The 24275-nt window shown below is 40.9% G+C and overlaps 1 protein-coding gene across 1 annotated transcript in view; it reads right to left on the bottom strand.

Annotated features, from left to right (window-relative positions):
- Positions 1 to 22058, bottom strand: part of LOC128657582 (elongin-A-like) — a 427971-nt gene extending 405913 nt beyond the window's left edge. The window contains exon 1 of the mRNA XM_053711962.1: positions 22029 to 22058. Within this exon, the coding sequence (XP_053567937.1) occupies positions 22029 to 22058 (30 nt within the window). The remainder of the gene's footprint in view (positions 1 to 22028) is intronic.
- Positions 22059 to 24275: the final 2217 nt, after the last annotated feature.

The following is a 24275-nucleotide window of genomic DNA, read 5'->3' as shown; positions in this document are numbered from 1 at the left end:
CTTTTTGTAAAGGAAGATGCCAACTAAATGATGACAACATCATGCAGTGGCTGAAAGGAAGGGCCCTGAACTGCCTAAACAATAATGTAAAGGTTAAATGGTGGAGTGGTGACTTCCGGAAAGGTCTTGTTAGTCTCAAAGTCTGTAGAAAGATGTGAATAATTAGTAGTAAGGTCAAAATGTCCTAAAAAGGAACAGACAATGGACACACACACACAAACTCAAACTTGCACATACACCCAAGGAAACACCGACAGAGACAGCCTCAGAAAACACACAAAGACATATACACACATACACACAGAGACAACCACATAAAACACACAAAAACATACACACACACACAGAGAGAGACAACCACATGAAAAACACAGAAATACATACATACACACACCCTCACTGAGACATCCACAGAAAACACAGACATACATACATACACACAAACACCCTCACAGAAACACCCATAGAAAAAGCTCAAAGACATATGCACACACCCTCACAGACATCCACAGAAAATGCACAAAGACATACACACCCACCCTCACAGAGAGTCCCACAGATAAAAAATACATACACATAGAGACACAAACCAAAGCACAAAGACATAAACACATACACCCACAGAAACACTCACAGGAGGAAACATTTATGCACCTTGCATCCTCTAAATCAACAGTGTGTGACATGCATGATAAAAAAAATGCAGAAATTAAGAGATCACTTTTTAAAGAATCATATTTGTAAATGTGCAAACAAAAATAATTCTGTGAATTCAAAATTGTACATTAATGAGCTGGGTAGATGGCTAGATGAAGAAAAGTACCTTTAAAAGGTTGACATATGTTTGTTTGTTTTTTTCCCATTTTCCCCAACCAAGAGCACCACTTCAAATATAGTGTACAAATTTTCCCATCTGTCAGCTGTACTTATGGATTTTGAAAATGCTGTACTCTATATGGTCTTGGTGGGACCATAAGCTGTGGTACTCATACCATTAGATCTGGTTAAATGCAGGATTTAGGCTTGTTGGTATGTATTTCAAAACTAAGTCAGCTGTAGTGTAAACTGAACAGTTTTAAGTTAACCTGTCTCATTTCAAACACTGAGCAAACTTAGTCTGAGCGTATAACATTTTATGCAGATGTAAAAATCTTAGATAAAATGCCTCCTTGCATCTGGAAAGTCCTTGCATAAAGGGGCAGTAAACTGGAATGTAATATATACATATATAAAATGCATATCTGCCAAAAGGGCATCTACCATTTGTGTATTGAGGAGGAAACATTTCTGCATGGTTTTAAATATAGAATTTCTACAGCATTGTCAAATAATCATAAATACACTGCTGCTAAAAAAAAAATGTTTTTATGGGCCCCTGGCCCCACCATACAACTACTACCACACTGAAGTTACAATCCAAAATTGCACAAAGAAATAAAAAACATTTGCTAAGTAAGTCCTACCTCCTCTGCAAATGAAAGTGATCTGCTGTCTGACTCAGGCACACACTGTACAAAGTTCCAAGTCTGTCTCACACTGAGCATAGTGGTTTAGTGCACACTAAGAAATCCTCTCAAATGCTAATACTTTACTACTTGTAATAGCATTTCCCATGATCAATTAGCACTCTGCTGTAGTACCCACTGGTGGCTGCCAAAATGTAAAAAAAAAAAAAAAATTTTTTTTTTTTAGTTCTTGCCTCATGGGGCCCCCCTGGCTCATTGGGCCCCTGAATGGAGTCACCCCTGTCACCCCCTGATGGCGGCCCTGGACCTGACTCATGGCAAATATAAGTAATGTACATATATCTAAAACTTTAGATTAATACATAAAGCGCCAACACCATAGCTGAGTGTGTCTTAAATAATGATACAAACTTACCGAAAGACACCCATCCACATATAGCAGATAGCCAAACCAGTACTGAAAACTATCAGAGGTAATAGTATATAAGAGTGTATCGTTGATCTGAAAAGGGAGGTAGGAGATAAATCCCTACGACCGATAACAGAGAACCCTTTAAAAGATTCCCCGTGAAGGAAACCATAAAATCAATAAGCGATACTCTCTTCACAAACACTGTACTCAGAGGAATTGGGCTTCAGAATGCTTAGAAGCGCTTATCATAGAAAAAATCATAAAAATCAAGCACACAGACTTAATTCACCACCTCCATAGGAGGTAAAGTTTGTAAACTGAATTGTGGGTGTGGTGAGGGGTGTATTTATAGGCATTTTGAGGTTTGGAAAACTTTGTCCCTCCTGGTAGGATTGTATATCCCATACGTCACTAGCTCATGGACTCTTGCCAATTACATGAAAGAAAAGGCATTAGCTATTTTTAAATAATAACCATTTTCAAGTAGACAGTCCCTTTAAGGCTGTCTGGGTTGGGGGGGTGGACCTTAACGATTGTGAGCAGCTTGTGAGCTGTTCTTTTTAGGCTGTGTGAGTTCTGGGAGTGTTTGTGCTAACTGATATGCTCATTTGTTTACCCTTTTTTTTTTTTTTAAATAAAAGGGTAACATATAGGAATAGGAGATTAATAAATAAGGGGGAAGGGAGAGTATTGAATGTGGGGAGTGATGCTAAGGCAATTTAGAGCATGGAAGAGATATTTATTATTTAAAAAGGGACATGAAACCAAAAATGTTTCTTCATGATTCAATTTTTTGCTTTGTTCCAATGATATACTATAGTAAAGAGATACCTATGTAGGTGTCTGGATCACTACATAGCAGGAAATAGTGCTGCCATCTAGTGCTCTTGCAAATCGATAACATGTCTAGAGCAAAATATGGCAGTAGTTTTCATACATGTGCACACTTCTGAGATTACAAACCTACTTTTCAACAAAAGATACCAAGAACATTTTGATAGAGCAAACACTTTTAAACAACTTTATAATTTACTTCTATCTGAATCATGAAAGAAAACCGTGGGTTTCGAGTCCCTTTTTACATCAGCTGGAGTGGTGTAAAGTACATGCCCCCCACCCACCCCCTGGACTCTGGAGTAGTAGAATCCTTTTCTCTGGGCGTAATGAATCCGGTTTCACTATCTGGTAATCTGAAGTAGGAATCTGTGTGGCAGACGCTAGCAAAACACTGCCTACCGGAATGCATAATGCCTACTGTAAAGTTTGGTGAAGAATGGATAGTGTTATAGTGCTGTTTTTCAGGGTTTGGTCTAGGCATCTTTGTATCAAGTAGCATTAAGATGACCTTTTCCTGAGACCAAGACATTTTAAAAGATCGGGTGATTAAAACTTTGTGGCAACATTTTGTGCAAAATTGTGCATCTGTGCACAAAACAAGTTCTTTAAAGACATGGTTTTGTGTGGAAGAACTCATGTTCTACATAGGTATTAAATGGGGTTAAGGTCAGAGCTTGGTGCAGGCCACTTAAGTGCCTGAACTAACAAAATGTTCTTTTGGCTGAAGGAGCTCAAATTCCAACAGACAGTCCAAAATCTTGGCCATATAGTATGCAAATATACATACATATGCACTTTTAAAACAGAAATCAGATTTCATATTGATCAGATATCTAATGGTAAATCAATTATGTTTTCCTTTTCAGGTCAAGCCATCTGCTTTGCACCAAATTATCGCCTAGATTTAGAGTTCTGCGTTAGCTGTCAAAACCAGCGTTATGGGGTCCTAATGCTGGTTTTGGCCGCCAGCTGGTATTTAGAGTCAGTCAGGAAAGGGTCTAACGCTCACTTTCCAGCCGCGACTTTTCCATACCGCAGATCCCCTTACGCCAATTGCGTATCCTATCTTTTCAATGGGATCTTTCCAACGCTGGTATTTAGAGTCTTGGCTGAAGTGAGCGTTAGAAATCTAACGACAAGACTCCAGCCGCAGAAAAAAGCCAGGAGTTAAGAGCTTTATGGGCTAACGCCGGTTCATAAAGCTCTTAACTACTGTGCTCTAAAGTACACCAACACCTATAAACTACCTATGTACCCCTAAACCGAGGCCCCCCACATAGCCGCCACTCTATTAAATTTTTTTAACCCCTAAGCTGCCGACCGCACACCGCCGCAACCTACATTATCCCTATGTACCCTTAATATGCTGCCCCTAACATCGCCGACCCCTACATAATATTTATTACCCCCTAATCTGCCCCCACTACCTACAATTATTAACTCCTAAACTGCCGACCGGACCTCACCGCTACTATAATAAATTTATTAACCCCTAATCCACCTCACTCCCGCCTCGCAAACCCTATAATAAATAGTATTAACCCCTAATCTGCCCTCCCTAACAGCACCGTCACCTAACTTCAAGTATTAACCCCTAATCTGCTGACCGGACCTCGCCGCTACTCTAATAAACGTATTACCCCCTAAAGCTAAGTCTAACCCTAACCCTAACACCCCCCCCTAAGTTAAATATAATTTAAATCTAACAAAATAAAAAATCTTATTAAATAAATTATTCCTATTTAAATCTAAATACTTACCTGTAAAATAAACCCTAATATAGCTACAATATAAATAATAATTATATTGTAGCCATTTTAGGATTAATATTTATTTTACAGGCAACTTTGTATTTATTTTAACCAGGTACAATAGCTATTAAAATAGTTAATAACTATTTAATAGTTACCTACTTAAAATAATTACAAAATTACCTGTAAAATAAATCCTAACCTAAGTTACAATTAAACCTAACACTACACTATCAATAAATTTATTAAATAAACTATCTACAATTATCTACAATTAAATCAACTAAACTAAATTACAAAAAATAAAAGATTACAAGAATTTTAAATTACACCTACTCTAAGCCCCCTAAAAAAATAAAAGCCCCCCCAAAATAAAAAAATGCCCTACCCTATTCTAAAATAAAATTTGTAAAGCTCTTTTACCTTACCAGCCCTTAAAAGGGCCTTTTGCGGGGCATGCCCCAAAGAAAACAGCTCTTTTGCATTTAAATAAACATACAATACCCCCCACCCACCCACCCACATACCCCTAATCTAACCCAAACCCCCCTTAAATATACCTAACACTAAGCCCCTGAAGATCTTCCTACCTTGTCTTCACCACGCCGGGTATCACCGATCCGTCCAGAAGAGGGTCCAAAGTCTTCCTCCTATCCGGCAAGAAGAGGTCCAGAAGAGGCTCCGAAGTCTTCATCCTATCCGGCAAGAAGAGGAGATCCGGACTGGCAAACTTCTTCATCCAAGCAGCATCTTCTATCTTCTTCCATCCGGCGCGGAGCGGGACCATCTTGAAGCAGCCGACGCGGATCCATCCTCTTCCAACAATGTCCTAAGTCCGAATGAAGGTTCCTTTAAATGACGTCATCCAAGATGGCGTCCCTCGAATTCCGATTGGCTGATAGGATTCCATCAGCCAATCGGAATTAAGGTAGGAAAAATCTGATTGGCTGATTGAATCAACCAATCAGATTCAAGTTCAATCCGATTGGCTGATCCAATCAGCCAATCAGACTGAGCTCGCATTCTATTGGCTGATCGGAACAGCCAATAGAATGCAAGCTCAATCTGATTGGCTGATTGGATCAGCCAATCGGATTGAACTTGAATCCGATTGGCTGATTCAATCAGCCAATCAGATTTTTTTCTACCTTAATTCCGATTGGCTGATAGAATCCTATCAGCCAATCGGAATTCGAGGGACGCCATCTTGGATGACGTCATTTAAAGGAACCTTCATTCGGACTTAGGACATCGTTGGAAGAGGATGGATCCGCGTCAGCTGCTTCAAGATGGTCCCGCTCCGCGCCGGATGGAAGAAGATAGAAGATGCCGCTTGGATGAAGATGTTTGCCGGTCCGGATCTCCTCTTCTTGCCGGATAGGATGAAGACTTCGGAGCCTCTTCTGGACGGATCGGTGATACCCGGCGTGGTGAAGACAAGGTAGGAAGACCTTCAGGGGCTTAGTGTTAGGTTTTTTAAGGGGGTTTTGGGTTAGATTAGAGGTATGTGGGTGGTGGGTTGTAATGTGGGGGGAGTATTGTATGTTTATTTAAATGCAAAAGAGCTGTTTTCTTTGGGGCATGCGCCGCAAAAGGCCCTTTTAAGGGCTGGTAAGGTAAAAGAGCTTTACAATTTTTATTTTAGAATAGGGTAGGGCATTTTTTATTTTGGGGGGCTTTGTTATTTTTTAGGGGGCTTAGAGTAGGTGTAATTAGTTTAAAATTCTTGTAATCTTTTATTTTTTGTAATTTAGTTTAGTTGATTTAATTGTAGATAATTTTAATTAATTTATTGATAGTGTAGTGTTAGGTTTAATTGTAACTTAGGTTAGGATTTATTTTACAGGTAATTTAGTAATTATTTTAAATAGGTAACTATTAAATAGTTATTAACTATTTAATAGCTATTGTACCTGGTTAAAATAAATACAAAGTTGCCTGTAAAATAAATATTAATCCTAAAATAGCTACAATATAATTATTATTTATATTGTAGCTATATTAGGGTTTATTTTACAGGTAAGTATTTAGCTTTAAATAGGAATAATTTATTTAATAAGAATTATTTTATTTCGTTAGAATAAAATTATATTTAATTTAGGGGGGTGTTAGGGTTAGAGTTAGACTTAGCTTTAGGGGTTAATACATCTATTAGAGTAGCGGTGAGGTCCGGTCGGCAGATTAGGGGTTAATAATTGTAGGTAGGTGGCGGCAGATTAGGGGTTAATAAATATAATATAGGGGTCAGCGGTGTTAGGGGCAGCAGATTAGGGGTACATAGGGATAACGTAGGTTGCAGCGGTGTACGGAGCGGCAGATTAGGGGTTAAAAATAATATGCAGGGGTCAGCGATAGCGGGGGCGACAGATTAGGGGTTAATAAGTGTTAGGGGTGTTAAAGACTCGGGGTACATGTTAGGGTGTTAGGTGCAGACATAGGAAGTGTTTCCCCATAGGAAACAATGGGGCTGCGTTAGGAGCTTAACGCTGCTTTTTTTTGCAGGTGTTAGGTTTTTTTTCAGCTCAAACTGCCCCATTGTTTCCTATGGGGAAATCGTGCACGAGCACGTTTTTGAAGCTGGCCGCGTCCGTAAGCACCGCTGGTATTGAGAGTTGCAGTGGCGGTAAATATGCCTGTATGCTCCCTTTTTGGAGCCTAACGCAGCCCTTCTGAGAACTCTCAATACCAGCGTTGTTTAAAAGGTGCAGGGGGAAAAAAAGCATGCGTAGCTAACGCACCCCTTTGGCCACAGAACTCTAAATCTAGGCGCAAGTTTTTTAAAAATAAGCAAAAACTATACATTGTTACAAAAACACTCCCAGGTGGGCTATATAAATGGATCATCTACAAAAAAAAAAATCTAGTGTATAATGTCCCTTTATTGAAAGGCAGTAACAGTATTTACAAACACCTGAGTCCATATCAGATAAGGAATTTAAAGTACTATTTATATTTATGTGTGAATAAGTTATACCGCAAGCTTGAACAGAGTCTGGATTTAAACATCTTTATTTGAAGTTAAAATTCTTGTCAAAAATTATAAAGGTACTTCTTGATTTCATTCCTCATCAGCCTTGGCAATGAATTATGATGTTAAAATGGACAGTAAACTCTAAAAAATGTCCAACATGCATATGAAATATCAGTATTGAACTATATGTTAAAACAATTTCTGGCACAGAAAAAAAAAAAAAAAAGGTGGTTCATTTTGAAGCGAACCAGAAGTATATACCAGGGTACAACTGGACACTAATTCTGTAATACCGTTTAGAATCATAAATTGCATTGTACGGTATGTTGCAAACCTATATAATTGCCAAAACATACTTAAAATTCATTGAAAAGCTACAACAAAAGAATACCTACTTTTTGTGTTTTTCCCAAATAAACATGATACAAAGAAGACCATAGAGACACATGCCTGATAGGTAAATACAACTACCCATTTATGGCAACAGCCTCCTGTTCCTCAGAAAGCCTGAGTCTGCAGTGAGCTCAGTAGCTATGTATAGGAATGCCAGAGGATATAGAGAGCTCAGTTTACTTTGTGCTATAAATGGTCAATACACATGCCATCAGCTCCTTAGGTAAAAATCAGACTGACCTCAATCTGAAACTAGTATCAGGAGTGTTTATATAAAAAAAAAAAAAAAAAAAAGGGATCTGCCGTCAATATATATATTACCCTTGTTATGAAGAGTGGCTAAATTGTAGTAGCCCAGTATACAGGCTGCTAAATGACACCACACTGTCTACACATGTAGATTTCCACATTGGGAAAAAGTAGTCGAAATGTATAACTAATTTAAAATGCGAGGATAGATAGAATCAATCTCTCTCTCTCTCTCATAGCATCATAGAATAAAATGGATTTCCCAGGATCCTAAATGTATAGCTAGTTCCTTAACTTTAAAACTTCACATAAAAAGGTCTTATTAGGAACAGCTGCATAAATTGAGTGAGTCTTAAAGTATTAAAATAAAAATACACACACCTTCACATTTTTGGGGTGGGGGGCAGGGCTTGACAAATCCCTCTCTTTGAAACTGAAAAATGCTGGAACACAGCTCTTTAAAAAAGGGACATTAAACACTAAATAAATGCTAGATAGAATATGTATACACACACACGCATATACACGCACACGTATACACACACGCACACACACACGTATACACGCACACACACACACACGTATACACGCACACACACGCACACACACGTATACACGCACACACGCACACACACACACGCACACACGCACACACGCACACACGCACACACACGCACACACGCACACACGCACACACACACACGCACACACGCACACACACACACGCACACACACACACACGCACGCACACACACACACACACACACGCACACGCACACACACGCACACACACACACGCACACACGCACACGCACACACGCACACACACACACGCACACACACACACGCACACACACACACGCACACACACACACGCACACACACACACGCACACACACACGCACACACACACGCACACACACACGCACACACACACGCACACACACACGCACACACACACGCACACACACACACGTATACACACGTATACACACGTATACACGCACACACACGTATACACGCACACACACGTATACACGCACACACACGTATACACGCACACACACGTATACACGCACGTATACACGCACACACACGTATACACGCACACACACGTATACACGCACACACACGTATACACGCACACACACGTATACACGCACACACACGTATACACGCACGTATACACGCACACACACGTATACACGCACGTATACACGCACACACACACGTATACACGCACACACACACGTATACACGCACACACACACGTATACACGCACACACACACGTATACACGCACACACATATACACGCACACACATATACACGCACACACACATACACGCACACACACACACATACACGCACACACACACACATACACGCACACACACACACATACACGCACACACACACACACATACACGCACACACACACACATATACACGCACACACACACACATATACACGCACACACACACACATATACACGCACACACACACATATACACCCACACACACACATATACACGCACACACACACATATACACGCACACACACACATATACACGCACACACACACATATACACGCACACACACATATACACGCACACACACACATATACACGCACACACACACATATACACGCACACACACACACGCACACACACACACATACACGCACACACACACATATATACACGCACACACACACATATATACACGCACACACACACATATATACACGCACACACACACATATATACACGCACACACACACATATATACACGCACACACACACACATACACGCACACACACACACATACACGCACACACACACACATACACGCACACACACGTATACACGCACACACACACGTATACAGTGTGTATATATACATACACACAAAGTAGAAAAGGATGCACTAGCCGGGTCTTGCAAAATAGTATATTTAATACACAACAGTATTAGTAACGTTTAGGGGTAATTAGCCCCGTCCTCAGACATACACACACACATATATACACAAACACACATACACACATATACACACACACACACAGACAGAGAGAGAGATGTGCACCCTCACTTTCAGGTCGACTGCCATGGTGCTAGTAGGTATCAATGTTAGTAAAGGAAAAACTTGCACTCACTGGAACTTTTCAATAAATCTTTACTGTGATGTGACCGTGACGTTTCAGGGATAATGTATTCCCTTCCTCAGACAACAAGTGATACAAAGTGAAGTACATATATAAGCAAACAAAACATAACCCCACCCCCTAATTAGAACAAAAAAACGCCAAACCGGTTACTAAGGTGACCACTACGTCACAATATCAACAATAGTGCAGTGAGCATTGACATTTTACATGAACAGGCTGTCTAAGCCTATATTACTAATAAGTGAAAGTGACCTATAATAATCTAGAGGAGCTGGGGAAAGACATGGCATATGAACATAGAGCATACAGTACCCACCCCACAAAGGCAGACACTTACGGTATATACATTAAAATTAGCACACAAGGATCGTAAGTCTACAATCAGTATTGCAAATTATGTAAACATTAAGACCCCTCACATTGCACATCATGCACAATGCTAATACATACACCCATGTATGCACCGCTATGGACCGCCAGAGCCGCGTCGCTGCAGGTGCTGTCAGTGTGCCTTTGTGAGTCTCCCATGGCGGTCCATAGGAAGGGGTTAATAGAGAACTACATTTAAGAAGGAGAGACCTTTTGGATTCACCAATTTGGAACAATGAATCCAAAGAGTCTCAACAAGGACATCAACTTAGCAGCCTTTCTTAAATAACTGGGAGCAATTCTGTTTATTATTTCTGTCACTTAGTCATATGTCCTTTCATTATGAGAGGATGTACTCCAGTGGTTAATATTCTAAACCCGTTATTCCACTAACCTTAATGATAAAGACATTGCATTGTAGGAGAACAGTACACAAAAGATACAAATTCAGTCATGCCTGTAGATTTGTGTATTTACTTTGTCATTATTTCTATTATTTTTGCTATCTTTTATATTTCATATTTAAGAGAGTTATATTACCTAATTCATAACGCTTCGGTTTTCTAAAAAAATGTTTAGATTAGTGTTAATGCACAATATGTATATTACTATGTGTGTGTTCTTTTCTGGTATATCTGGCTACCATGACAACCGCTTGATCCATTATTCTATTTGTAAGGTGAAAAATAGATTCCTTTGCTGTATACGGTTGCTATGACAACTGTTTGATCCTTCTTTCACCGTAAGTGGATACACATATGCAAATAACTTTAAACTGTCACGTCCTCAAAATACGTTACCATGTGACTCGACCCTAACCAATCATTAGAAGAGGGGTGTGTATATGGGCGTGCCGCTGCTCTTTTTTTAAGAGATCATATCGGATGGTTAAGATTCAGTACTCAGAACCCACTGAAGGATACTTAAACCTTCGAAACGCGTAAGGGATATACTTTGGGACTTTGACATCATAAACACTCTAATTTCATCATAGAGTGTATTTTAAGCTGCAAACTTTTAGTGACTTATCGATCACAACTGACTTTCCTTGGGGGAATTGTTTCTCTCCTGTCTGGTAGTCAGTTCACCTAGAAGCAGACTTTATAAGCCGTTGTGTACAGGTCTATTTTATGTGTTTTATGCATACCTTGCTCATATGTTTGAGGGTTTTAAACGTAAGTGGCCAATTGTCGTTTTCACTTACCCCTGTTTTCAATAAAACTGTATTACGCTATGTGCTCTCTTTATGTTTTTCATTCTGCATAAACCACTGGACTCAGAAGGATTCTTAACAAGCCAATTCTTAACAAGTTACTTCCTGACTCCATACTCCAAGGGGAGAAGAACAAATACATCTTCTTTGAGGTCGACATAAGACATCACTGGAGGTCTCTCACCATTAGATGCTGCAACTTACCTCATGAGATTGAGGTATTTTCTGGTAAGTGCTATACCTACCGGTCATCTTTGGTGTGATTGCATTTACAATACTGGACTATCATTAACATTATTGCAATTTAATGTATGCTTACAATATTTAAGTAACTGGCATATATTGTATTTTTTTTTTATGTTCACTTTTATTTTGATCTTTATTTTAATTTCATTATCATTTGCATGTGTATTTACATTTTGCACATTTACATAGATTGTTTCTTTATCCCCACTTAATATAATAGTTTTAAGTTGAGGAACTACTTTTCAGATCTTTGGTGTCGGGGTCTCTCTCAAACGACTCATGTCCATTCAGCAAGGTACAATATGTGTTCCTCAGTATGCTATTGAGTTCCGTACGCTTGCCGCAGAGGTAGGTTGGAACAATGAAGACCTTTTTGCTGCCTTCTTTCATGGGCTCTCTAATGCGATTAAAGATGAAGTTGCTGCCAGAGATTTACCAGAGGATCTTGAGGCATTGGTGTCTTTTTATCCTAATTGACAGACTCAGAGAGAGGCCTTCTTTCAAGGAGCACTTGCAGAAACCTCCTGTTCCATTGTCTCCTACGTGTTCATTCCAACCCATGCCTCCCTTTCCTCTCATGCCTCCTGGACCCGAGTCACCAGGTACTGCTGAGCCGATGCAGTTGGGATTCACGCATCTCTCCGCGGCGGAGAGGGCCTTTAGGAGGGAGGGAGGGAGGGGCTCTGCCTCTATTGTGGGTTACAGGGCCACCTTTTGAAGTCTTGTCCTACACAGCCGGGAAACGCTCACACCTAAGGTCCTGTTGGGGGCAGACCTTGGGTGGTTTATCCTCGTCCCCGGAACCGCTTAAGAAGAAACCTTTGGTCACGGTTGTCCTTTCCTGGGTGGACTCCTCCATAGTCACTCAGGCTCTTGTTGACTCCGGTGCTGCGGGCTATTTCATTGACAGTGCTTTTGTATCAAAGCACTCCATTCCTGTTTTGCCTCGGTCCGTTCCGCTTGCTATTGAGGCCATTGATGGCAGGCCCCCTCAGCCCACACTCATTACTCACGAAACTGCTCCGTTGTCCATGGCTGTTGGGGCTCTCCATTTTGAAACCCTCCAGTTCCAGGTGATAAACTCTCTGCATTTTCAGGTTGTTCTGGGTTATCCCTGGCTCCAAAAGTACAATCCCAGTCTCGACTGGTGCAGGTCCGAAATGTTGTTGTGGTCCCCGCAATGTATTTCCACTTGTCTTTGGAAACCAGTTAGTCTTGTGCACTTCATCGGTATCTCAATTGCCATAGGAGTACCGAGAGTTCCTAGACGTTTTCGACAAGGTGCGTGCCGGTACGTGGCCTCCTCACCGGTCTTACGATTGTGCCATAGACCTGCAACCCGGAGCCATTCCTCCTCGGGGCCGGGTGTACCCTCTGTCTGTTGCAGAGAATTGTGCTATGGAGGAGGAGTATGTTGCCAATGCTCTGTCGCGGGGGATCATCCGCAAATCCTGCTCTCCTGCAGGGGCTGGCTTTTTTGTGAAGAAGAAGGGTGGCGAGTTAAGACCATGCATCGATTGTAAGGGTCTTAATCGTCTTACCATTAAGAATGCTTACCCTATTCCGTTCATTACGGAACTCTTTGACCGCCTCAAGGGAGCTACGATCTTTACTAAACTTGATTTGAGAGGAGCATACAATCTCGTTAGGATTAAGGAAGGCCACAAATGGAAAACAGCATTTAACACCAGGAGTGGGCATTATGAGTATCTTGTAATGCCCTTTGGCCTATGTAATGCTCCTGCTGTTTTTCAGGAATTTATTAATGATGTCCTATGAGATATTTAGCAACAGTGTGTTGTGGTGTACTTAGACAACATCCTCATACACTCACCCACACTTGAGGCTCATCGTTCTGATGTTACACGGTTCTTCAGAGACTACGTGAGAACGGCCTGTTTTGTAAACTCGAGAAATGTGTGTTCCATCAGACTCAAGTAACCTTCCTATGTTATGTTTTCTCCGTTGCAGGGTTCTCCATGGATCCTGACAAGTTATCTGCAGTGGCCTCGCCCAGTTGGTATTCGGTGTATTCAATGTTTTTTGGGGTTCGCCAAATACTATAGAAAGTTTATTAAAAGCTTTTCTTCCTGGTCAAACCTATCACAGATATGACCCGTAAAAAGAATGATCCACTCCATTGGTCACCTACTGCCATTAAGACCTTTGATAGTCTTAAGACTGCCTTTGCTGCCGCTCCAGTTCTGGCTCATCCTAACCCTGTCCTGCCTTTCGTTTTTGAGGTCGATGCATCTGAGACTGGAGTAGGTGCCCTCTTGTCTCAATGTCCTACGCCTGATGGTTCCTTGCATCCGTGTGTTTTTTTCTCTAAGAAATTGTCTCCAGCGGAGTGCAATTAAATTGTCTCCAGCGAAGTGCAATTATGAAATTGGCGACAGGGAATTACTGGCCATAATTTTGGCACTCAAGGAATGGAGGCATCTTCGAGGGTACAAGTGTGCCAGTGCTCATTATTACTGACCACAAGAATTTAACTTATCTATCTGAAGCAAAACGTTTGTCGCCCCAACAGGTCAGATGGGCGCTATTTTTGTCTGGGTTTAATTATGTTGTCTACTACCTGCCTGGTAGTAAGAATGTTAGGGCTGATGCCCTCTCTCGACAATTTTCGCCTCTGTCCAAGGAGGAGTCTGTACCTACTCCTGTTATACCTCCTGACCATATTTTGGCTACCATACGTACTAATTTGACTTCTCCCTTGGGGGAGGAGATCCTGGCTGCACAAATCAATGCACCTCCTGAGAAACCTAGTGGTGTTTTGTTCCGGAGAATCTTCAAACTAAACTTTTGCACACTTACCACTATCCTAAAGCCGCAGGTCACCCAAGCAAGAACCAAATGATTTGGTCTGTCACTCGACAATTCTGGTGGCCAGGTCTTCGTTCTGATGTTGCTGCATATGTTGCCTCCTGCTCAGTTTGTGCACAGAATAAGACTCCTTGACGTCTTCCTGTGGGTCTTCTTCAACCTATTGCTAATGGTGAGCGTCCTTGGACACATCTTTCCATGGACTTCATTGTCGAGCTTCCTGTTTCCAATGGCAATACTGTTATCCTTATGGTGGTTGACCGTTTTTCTGTCACATTGCATTCCCTTGATGAAGCAGCCTACCGCTCAGGAGCTTGCTTCAATTTTTGCCCGGGAGGTCTTCCGTTTACATGGGTTACCCAAGGAGATAGTGTCGGACAGGGGTAGCCAGTTTGTCTCCAGATTTTGGCATTCTTTTGTGCTCAAATGGGGATCCAGCTTTCCTTCTCCTCGGCATATCACCCTCAATCCAATGGGGCTGTGGAACAGTCTAACCAAGCTCTGGAACAGTTCCTCCATTGCTATGTCTCAGATCACCACAATAATTGGTCTGAACTGTTACCTTGGTCAGAGTTTGCTCGTAATAGTGCTATTAATGCTTCCTCCAAGTTATCCCCGTTCATGGCGAATTATGGATTTCAACCATCCTTGCTGCCAGATTCCTTCGTGTCTCAGGGTATTCCAGCTTTGGAGGAGCATCTCCGGCAACTCCGTTCCACGTGGGTGCAGATTCAGGATTGCCTTCATCGTTCTATGCAGCGCCAAAAGTTCCAGGCTGATCGTAGGTGTCTGCCCGCGCCTTCCTACCAGGTTGGTGAGAGAGTTTGGCTGTCCTCCCACAACTTGAACCTTCGTGTGCCTTCCAATAAATTGGCTCCCCGTTATGTTGGTCATTTTTGAATACTCCGACGGGTTAATCCTGTGGCCTACGCTCTTGACCTTCCTCCTGCTATGCGCATCTCCAATGTTTTTCATGTCTCCCTCTTGAAACCATTGGTTTGTAATCGGTTTACTACTGTGTTGCCTCGTCCCCATCCTATCTTTGTTGACAACCATGAGGAGTTTAAGGTCAGCAGCATTATGGACTCTCGTATGTCCAGGGGCCGTGTACAGTATTTAGTTTACTGGAGGAGCGTTCTTGGCTTCCCTCCTCTGATGTTCATGCTCCCTCCTCCGTGCCATCCCGCGGGGGAGGGGTCGTTGAGGGGAGGGAACCGTCAGGGTTTTTTCCCCTGCTTGTTTGCCATGTGCTGCTGGCAGCCATTTTACTCCCCTCTCTTCCTGACTATGGTGCTATGGCCAGACTGGTGTGCATCATCCATGTGAGACAGGATGCAGTCTCAGAATTGTGATGTCATCACTTATTATTTAAAGGGCCTCTGTTCAGTATGCTTTGCCTTTGCCTTGTCTCAGACCTGTTTGTGAGAGTTCCTGTGTATTACCTGGCTGCCTGACATCCTTCCTGGTTCCTGATCCCTGGCTTGTTCCTGACTCTGGCTCATCTGACTATTCGCTTTGGCTCCTGACTCGGCTCGTCTGACTACCAGCTCTGGTTTTGACTCCTGGCTTGTTATTTGACTTGTGGACTTTTTATTATTTTTTGCTATGAATAAAGGTGTGATTATTTTTGCACTTCTCGTCTCAGTCTGATTCCTGGCACCCTGACACAGTTTATAGGTCACATTAAAGGTGGAAAAAGTTCAAAAATGATTTCTTGGTCTCATTTTTTTACATCACAGAAACCTGACATTTTAACAGGGGTGTGTAGACATATATGTGTATATAGTGTATATAGTCTCTCTTTCTATACAATATATATATATATATATATATATATATATATATATATATATATATATATATATATATATATATATATATATATATATATATATATATATATATATATATATATATATATATATATATACACATATACATATACACACACCCACACACACATACAGTGGGGCAAAAAACATAATTTATGTGAGAACTTACCTGATAAATTCCTTTCTTTCATATTAGCAAGAGTCCATGAGCTAGTGACGTATGGGATATACATTCCTACCAGGAGGGGCAAAGTTTCCCAAACCTCAAAATGCCTATAAATACACCCCTCACCACACCCACAATTCAGTTTAACGAATAGCCAAGAAGTGGGGTGATAAGAAAGGAGCGAAAGCATCAAAAATAAGGAATTGGAATAATTGTGCTTTATACAAAAAAAATCATAACCACCACAAAAAAGGGTGGGCCTCATGGACTCTTGCTAATATGATAAATGAATTTATCAGGTAAGTTCTTACATAAATTATGTTTTCTTTGATGTAATTAGCAAGAGTCAATGAGCTAGTGACGTATGGGATAGTAGATACCCAAGATGTGGAATTTCCACGCAAGAGTCACTAGAGAGGGAGGGATAAAATAAAGACAGCCAATTCCGCTGAAAAATAATCCACAACCCAAATCAAAAGTTTTAATCTTAATAATGAAAAAAACTGAAATTATAAGCAGAAGAATCAAACTGAAACAGCTGCCTGAAGTACTTTTCTACCAAAAACTGCTTCAGAAGAAGAGAAAACATCAAAATGGTAGAATTTAGTAAAAGTATGCAAAGAAGACCAAGTTGCTGCTTTTCAAATCTAATCAACAGAAGCTTCATTCCTAAAAGCCCAGGAAGTAGAAACTGACCTAGTAGAATGAGCCGTAATCCTTTGAGGCGGGATTTACCCGACTCCACATAAGCATGATGAATCAAAGAACTTTAACCAAGACGCCAAAGAAATGGCAGAAGTTTTCTGACCTTTCCTGGAACCAGAAAAGATAACAAAGAGACTAGAAGTCTTTCTAAAATCTTTAGTAGCTTCAACATAATATTTTAAAGCTCTTACTACATCCAAAGAATGTAAAGATTTCTCCAGAGAATTCTTAGGATTCGGACACAATGAAGGGACAACAATTTCTCTACTAATGTTGTTAGAATTCACAACCTTAGGTAAAAATTGAAATGAAGTCTGCAACACTGCCTTATCCTGATGAAAAATCAGAAAAGGCGATTCACAAGAAAGAGCAGATAACTCAGAAACTCTTCTAGCAGAAGAGATGGCAAAAAGGAACAAAACTTTCCAAGAAAGTAATTTAATATCCAGAGAATGCATAGATTCAAACGGAGGAGCTTGTAAAGCCCTCAGAACCAAATTAAGACTCCAAGGAGGAGAGATTGACTTAATGACAGGTTTGATATGAACCAAAGCCTGCACAAAACAATGAATATCAGGAAGATTAGCAATCTTTCTGTGAAAAAGAACAGAAAGCGCAGAGATTTGTCCTTTCAAGGAACTTGCAGACAAACCTTTATCCAAACCATCCTGAAGAAACAAAAATTCTATAAGAATGCCAGGAGAATTTATGAGAAGAACACCAAGAAATGTAAGTCTTCCAGACTCGATAATAAATCTTCCTAGACACAGATTTACGAGCCTGTAACATAGTATTAATTACTGAGTCAGAGAAACCTCTATGACTAAGAATCAAGCGTTCAATCTCCATACCTTCAAATTTAATGATTTGAGATCCTGATGGAAAAAAAGGGCCTTGAGATAGGTCTGGTCTTAACGGAAGTGTCCAAGATTGGCAACTGGCCATCCGAATGAGATCCGCATACCAAAACCTGTGAGGCCATGCTGGAGCCACCAGCAGAACAAACGAACGGTCCATTAGAATTTTGGAAATCACCTTTCGAAGAAGAACTAGAGGCGGAAAGATATAGGCAGGATGATAATTCCAAGGAAGTGACAACGCGTCCACTGCTTCCGCCTGAGGATCCCTGGATCTGGATAGATACCTGGGAAGTTTCTTGTTTAGACGATAGGCCATCAGATCTATTTCTGGAAGTACTCAGATTTGAACAATCTGAAAATATACCTCTGGCGACAGATAATCCGCTTCCCAATTGTCTACACCTGGGATGTGAACCGCAGAGATTAGACAGGAGCTGGATTCCACCCATACAAGTATCCAAGATACTTCTTTCATAGCCTGAGGACTGTGAGTCCCACCTTGATGATTGACATACGCCACGGTTGTGACATTGTCTGTCTGAAAACAAATAAACGATTCTCTCTTCAGAAGAGGCCAGAACTGAAAAGCTCTGACAGACTCGCATCTGTTGAGATCACAGTCCAGGTTGGATGAACAAAAGAAGCCCCTTGAACTAAACGATGGTGATCTAACCACCAAGTCAGAGAAGATCGAACATTGGGATTTAAGGATATTAATTGTGATATCTTTGTATAATCCCTGCACCACTGGTTCAGCATACAAAGCTGAAGAGGTCTCATGTGAAAATGAGCAAAGGGGATCACGTCCGATGCAGCAGCCATGAGACCTAGAATTTCCATGCACAAAGCTACCGAAGGGAACAATTGAGACTGAAGGTTTCGACAGGCTGAAACCAACTTCAGACGTCTCTTTTCTGTTAGAGACAAAGTCATGGACACTGAATCTATTTGAAAGCCCAAAAAGGTTACCTTTGTCTGAGGAATCAAAGAACTCTTTGGTAAATTGATCCTCCAACCATGTCTTTGAAGAAACAACACAAGTTGATTCGTATGAGATTCTGCAGAATGTAAAGACTGAGCAAGTACCAAGATATCGTCCAAATAAGGAAATACCGCAATACCCTGTTCTCTGATTACAGAGAGAAGGGCACCGAGAACCTTTGAAAAGATCCTTGGAGCTGTTGCTAGGCCAAACGGAAGGGCAACAAACTGGTAAAGCTTGTCTAGAAAAGAGAATCTCAGAAACTGATAATGATCTGGATGAACTGGAATATGAAGGTATGCATCCTGTAAATCTATTGTGGACATATAATGCCCTTGCTGAACAAAAGGCAGAATAGTCCTTAGTCACCATTTTGAATGTTGGTATCATTACATAACAATTTAATATTTTTAGATCCAGAACTGGTCTGAAGGAATTCTCCTTTGGTACAATGAATAGATTTGAGTAAAACCCCAGACCCCGTTCCAGAACTGGCACAATTACACCAGCCAACTCTAGATCTGAAACACATTTCAGAAATGCCTGAGCCTTCACTGGGTTTATTGGAATGCGTGAGAGAAAAAATCTTCTCACAGGCGGCCTTACCTTGAAACCTATTCTGTACCCTTGTGAAACAATGTTCTGAATCCAAAGACTGAATCGAATTGATCCAAATATCTTTGAAAAATCATAACCTGCCCCCTACCAGCTGTGCTGGAATGAGGGCCGCACCTTCATGCGGATTTGGGAGCTGGTTTTGACTTTCTAAAAGGCTTGGATTTATTCCAGACTGGAGAAGGTTTCCAAACGGAAACCGTTCCTTTAGGGGAAGGGTCAGGCTTCTGCTCCTTATTCTGACGAAAGGAATGAAAACTATTAGCAGCCCTGTATTTACCTTTAGATTTTTTGTCCTGAGGCAAAAACATAATTTATGTAAGAACTTACCTGATAAATTCATTTCTTTCATATTAGCAAGAGTCCATGAGCTAGTGACGTATGGGATATACATTCCTACCAGGAGGGGCAAAGTTTCCCAGACTCTTGCTAATATGAAAGAAATGAATTTATCAGGTAAGTTCTTACATAAATTATGTTTTCTTTCATGTAATTAGCAAGAGTCCATGAGCTAGTGACGTATGGGATAATGATTACCCAAGATGTGGATCTTTCCACGCAAGAGTCACTAGAGAGGGAGGGATAAAATAAAGACAGCCAATTCCTGCTGAAAATAATCCACACCCAAAATAAAGTTTAATGAAAAACATAAACAGAAGATTCAAACTGAAACCGCTGCCTGAAGTACTTTTCTACCAAAAACTGCTTCAGAAGAAGAAAATACATCAAAATGGTAGAATTTAGTAAAAGTATGCAAAGAGGAGGGAGGAGCTAGCCAGCTAATGAAGCAGCAGCACTTGTGGAGAGCTCTGTGTTATATACTCCATTAAACTGATAAAAAGTGCTTTTTGAGACCTAATAAAGCCTTAAAAGGATAAGGAGCAACATCCCCAAGCAGAGGATTATCAATACAAGGAGCCTTTTTTAAGATTGGGAAAAACTGAACTCAATCCGGTTTTGAGAACCAGAACAAAACCAGGAAACCCCCCGGCTTCGGCCTGCACCGGATCGAAAGGCCTCACAAAAAGTTCTTTAAAGATCACCAAACTACCTAAGGTCAGTGTAACAGATGTGGTCAAGCACTAGTGGGGCTAATTGACATCATAGCTAAGAGAAAGGGGCACTTTATAAAGCAGAGAAAGGGCCCTGGGCCTATCCACATTTTCGGCCGAAGCTGGGTGGGGGAGAGACATTCAAGACCCTGCATCATAACTCTTTAATAACTGGAGAGGTGTCCCAAGGTGGGCCTTCCATTACAGGAAGATCTGCTCAATTGAAAAAGAGAAAAAGCCCATTGTGATTTAGCCATTTTAAAGACACTTTTTCTCTTTTTTTTTTTTTCTTTTTTTTCTTCATTACCACTTTTCTCTCCTTTTGCATTTTTTATGGAGTGGAAAAGGTGGGGTTGGCACATTATATATTGAGGGGGCCAGAGAGGTTTAGTGCAGCTAGAGCCATTAATAACAGCACAGCATCCTAATTACAAGTGTGGAGAAAGACTTTTGAACTAGGTGCATTTCCATGCTGCAGCACAATAATATCACAGCTACCATCCCCCACTCAGGCTTTCATTTAAAGAGTATTTGCAACTTTGCTCCCCAACTTTATCAGGCAGACACATCTAGAGACTATAAGGAGAGACACTGAATTAATCAGTCCTGGAGAGTTGAGGCGGTCAGAAACTGCTTTGTTTGGCTACTACTGATTGACAGTTTTGGAGAAATATCTACAGCAGACACTAGCACTCTCTCCCCACCCCTTTCCTGCCAGTCCCAGTACTGGTGGGTCATATCCAAGATTCCCTCTCCGTGATGGTCCTGTGAGGACAGCTTCCCTGGGGAGTCGAGTGCTTTATTTTTGCAACTGCTCATATTTTGGACTAAAGTGAAGCATAATTACCATCCTACATGACGATCATCTAACAGATGGTCCACAGATAGGGTAATACAGTACTTACAGGGGCTTTTTCCACTCGCTGATCTCTCATCCTCTAGCCTAAAGGCCTTTGGGCAACAAGGAATACAGGAGAGGTATATTTAGCCGGCCCTGACACACAATACCCTATTCAGACCCTCTCCATCAGTCCAGATAATTCGCCCACTATTGCAAGTTTTTGCAGAGGAAGACATGATGTGGGACTAAATGGTTAATGGATGAACCTTTCGGACATGACTGAGTAGATAATAATATAGGTGGATATCTAAAAAAGATTTCGGGCTGTGAGGCTGCTATATTGGCAACAAAGTGGTATTGTTCTATGCAACAGAAGCTACAAAACCACTAAGCAGGTTCTATACAGAATAAATTTCAGTTTTTCTGTTTGTTTCTCTCTTCTCTCTATTAATACATCATTCCTAACAGTGCCCTCAATATGAAAAGCCGTACGCAGTCAGTCAAAGAGTGTTTATCAAAATCACAACAGAAAAAGAAACTAGCTATGTTAGATTCCTCTCAACAGATGGAACCAGTTGAAGATATAGCGGATTCCTCTCCGTCTCCGCCCAAGTCAAATACCTCAAACGAGGCCCTTTTAAAGCAAATAAAACAAATGTTTCATGAGGAAATGAGATCAGCCTTATCAGAACTAAAGCAAGATATCGCAGACATAGGTGAAAGAACTTCGGCTATAGAAGATAAAGTTGATGAAATAGTAGAAGAAATCCCGGAACTACAGGCCACAGTAAGATCCCAACAAGCTCAAATACAGAAATTGGAAGATCATCTGGAGGATCTGGAAAACAGATCGCGCAGATCCAACATCCGCATACGCAATTTACCAGAAAAATATAACAATCTCTCTGATACTGTAACTCAGATCTTCCAACAGTTATTGCCGGATGAGGAGACATCATTTCTCCTTATGGACAGAGTACATCGGGCTCTAACCAAGCCTCCAACTCCGGGAGCTCACAGAGATGTTATAACAAAACTCCATTATTATCACATCAAAGATAGAATCATGCAAGTTGTCCGAGGAGTTCAAGAAATCACCTATGAAGGCCACAAAATACAAATTTTTGCTGATTTATCGCCTATTACTTTGAGGAAAAGGAGAGAATTCAAACCAATAGTAGCAGCCCTAGCCAATGCCCAAATCAAATATAGATGGGGATTTCCTTTTCGATTGTCCTTCACAGTAGACAAAACATCTTTTTCCTGTGCCACAGTTGAGGAAGGACAGTCGATTTTGAACAAACTTCACATCGGTAGAGGAACGCCCCCTCCAGCACAATCGCCCAAACCTCAGCGAAAAGCTCTGACACGTACCTGGACACCAGTTCTCAAAAATGGGAAAACTCCAAGGAGAAATCATGATTCGGAAAGCCCAACCTGAGTCAAAGAGACAACTTATAAGTATTCTTTCATGTCCCCAAACGGGGGAGTCAGAGACCTCATTGGATTTTTCTTATGGGGGTTAACTCAAGAATCTTGTCACAATTGATGAGATCTGACTCAGAACTCCTGTGTGTCATTGTTTAAATAGTTAGTAAGGATTAGTCAGAAAGAGATCCACCTTTCATTCATTCATTCACTCATGCATTTGGGTCATTCCAATGATTCAAATGTTGGACATTTCTGAGACATGTATCTAATGTGCTGATATTATATGTCCGAAGTTCATATTGTTTTTCATGTTCTTTATTATTTTTCATGATGTTTTGTTCTTTAACTTTACAGGATTCCTATTGCTAGTTATGACCAATACTGGTTCTTTGTTGTTTGTTTTCTTGTTGTTTGAACTAATTGACAAATGTTTTTCCACCTCGACTACTTGTGCACTACAAGCAGGTAAACCTATGCCTTCACGTACATTGCAAAAAGTGGCTGATAGATCTGTATTTGCCGGGGGAGGGAGACCCAGCCGTACTGCAGTTGGTGAGTCTTTCAACATGTGTAATAAGAACATCTTTCACATGACTAAGAAATGTCTATAAATATAGTCTCTCACAATGTTAGAGGGTTACACTCAAATGTTAAGAGACGTAAGGCTCTAGACACATATAAATCCCTGAAGGCCCACATAATCTTATTACAGGAAACCCATTTTACAAAAGTGAAAACCCCGAAGTATTGGGATAGAGGTTTCCCCACCCAATTCCATGCCACATGCCAATCTAAAAAATGCGGAGTGTCCATCTTAATCCACTCAGACCTAAATTTCAAAGAGGATGAGGTAATAATAGATAAGTCGGGCAGATTTATT

This window comes from Bombina bombina, chromosome 4, assembly GCF_027579735.1.
Source record: "Bombina bombina isolate aBomBom1 chromosome 4, aBomBom1.pri, whole genome shotgun sequence".
Lineage (NCBI taxonomy): Eukaryota > Metazoa > Chordata > Amphibia > Anura > Bombinatoridae > Bombina > Bombina bombina.
This window is presented reverse-complemented; position numbering and strand designations above follow the sequence as displayed.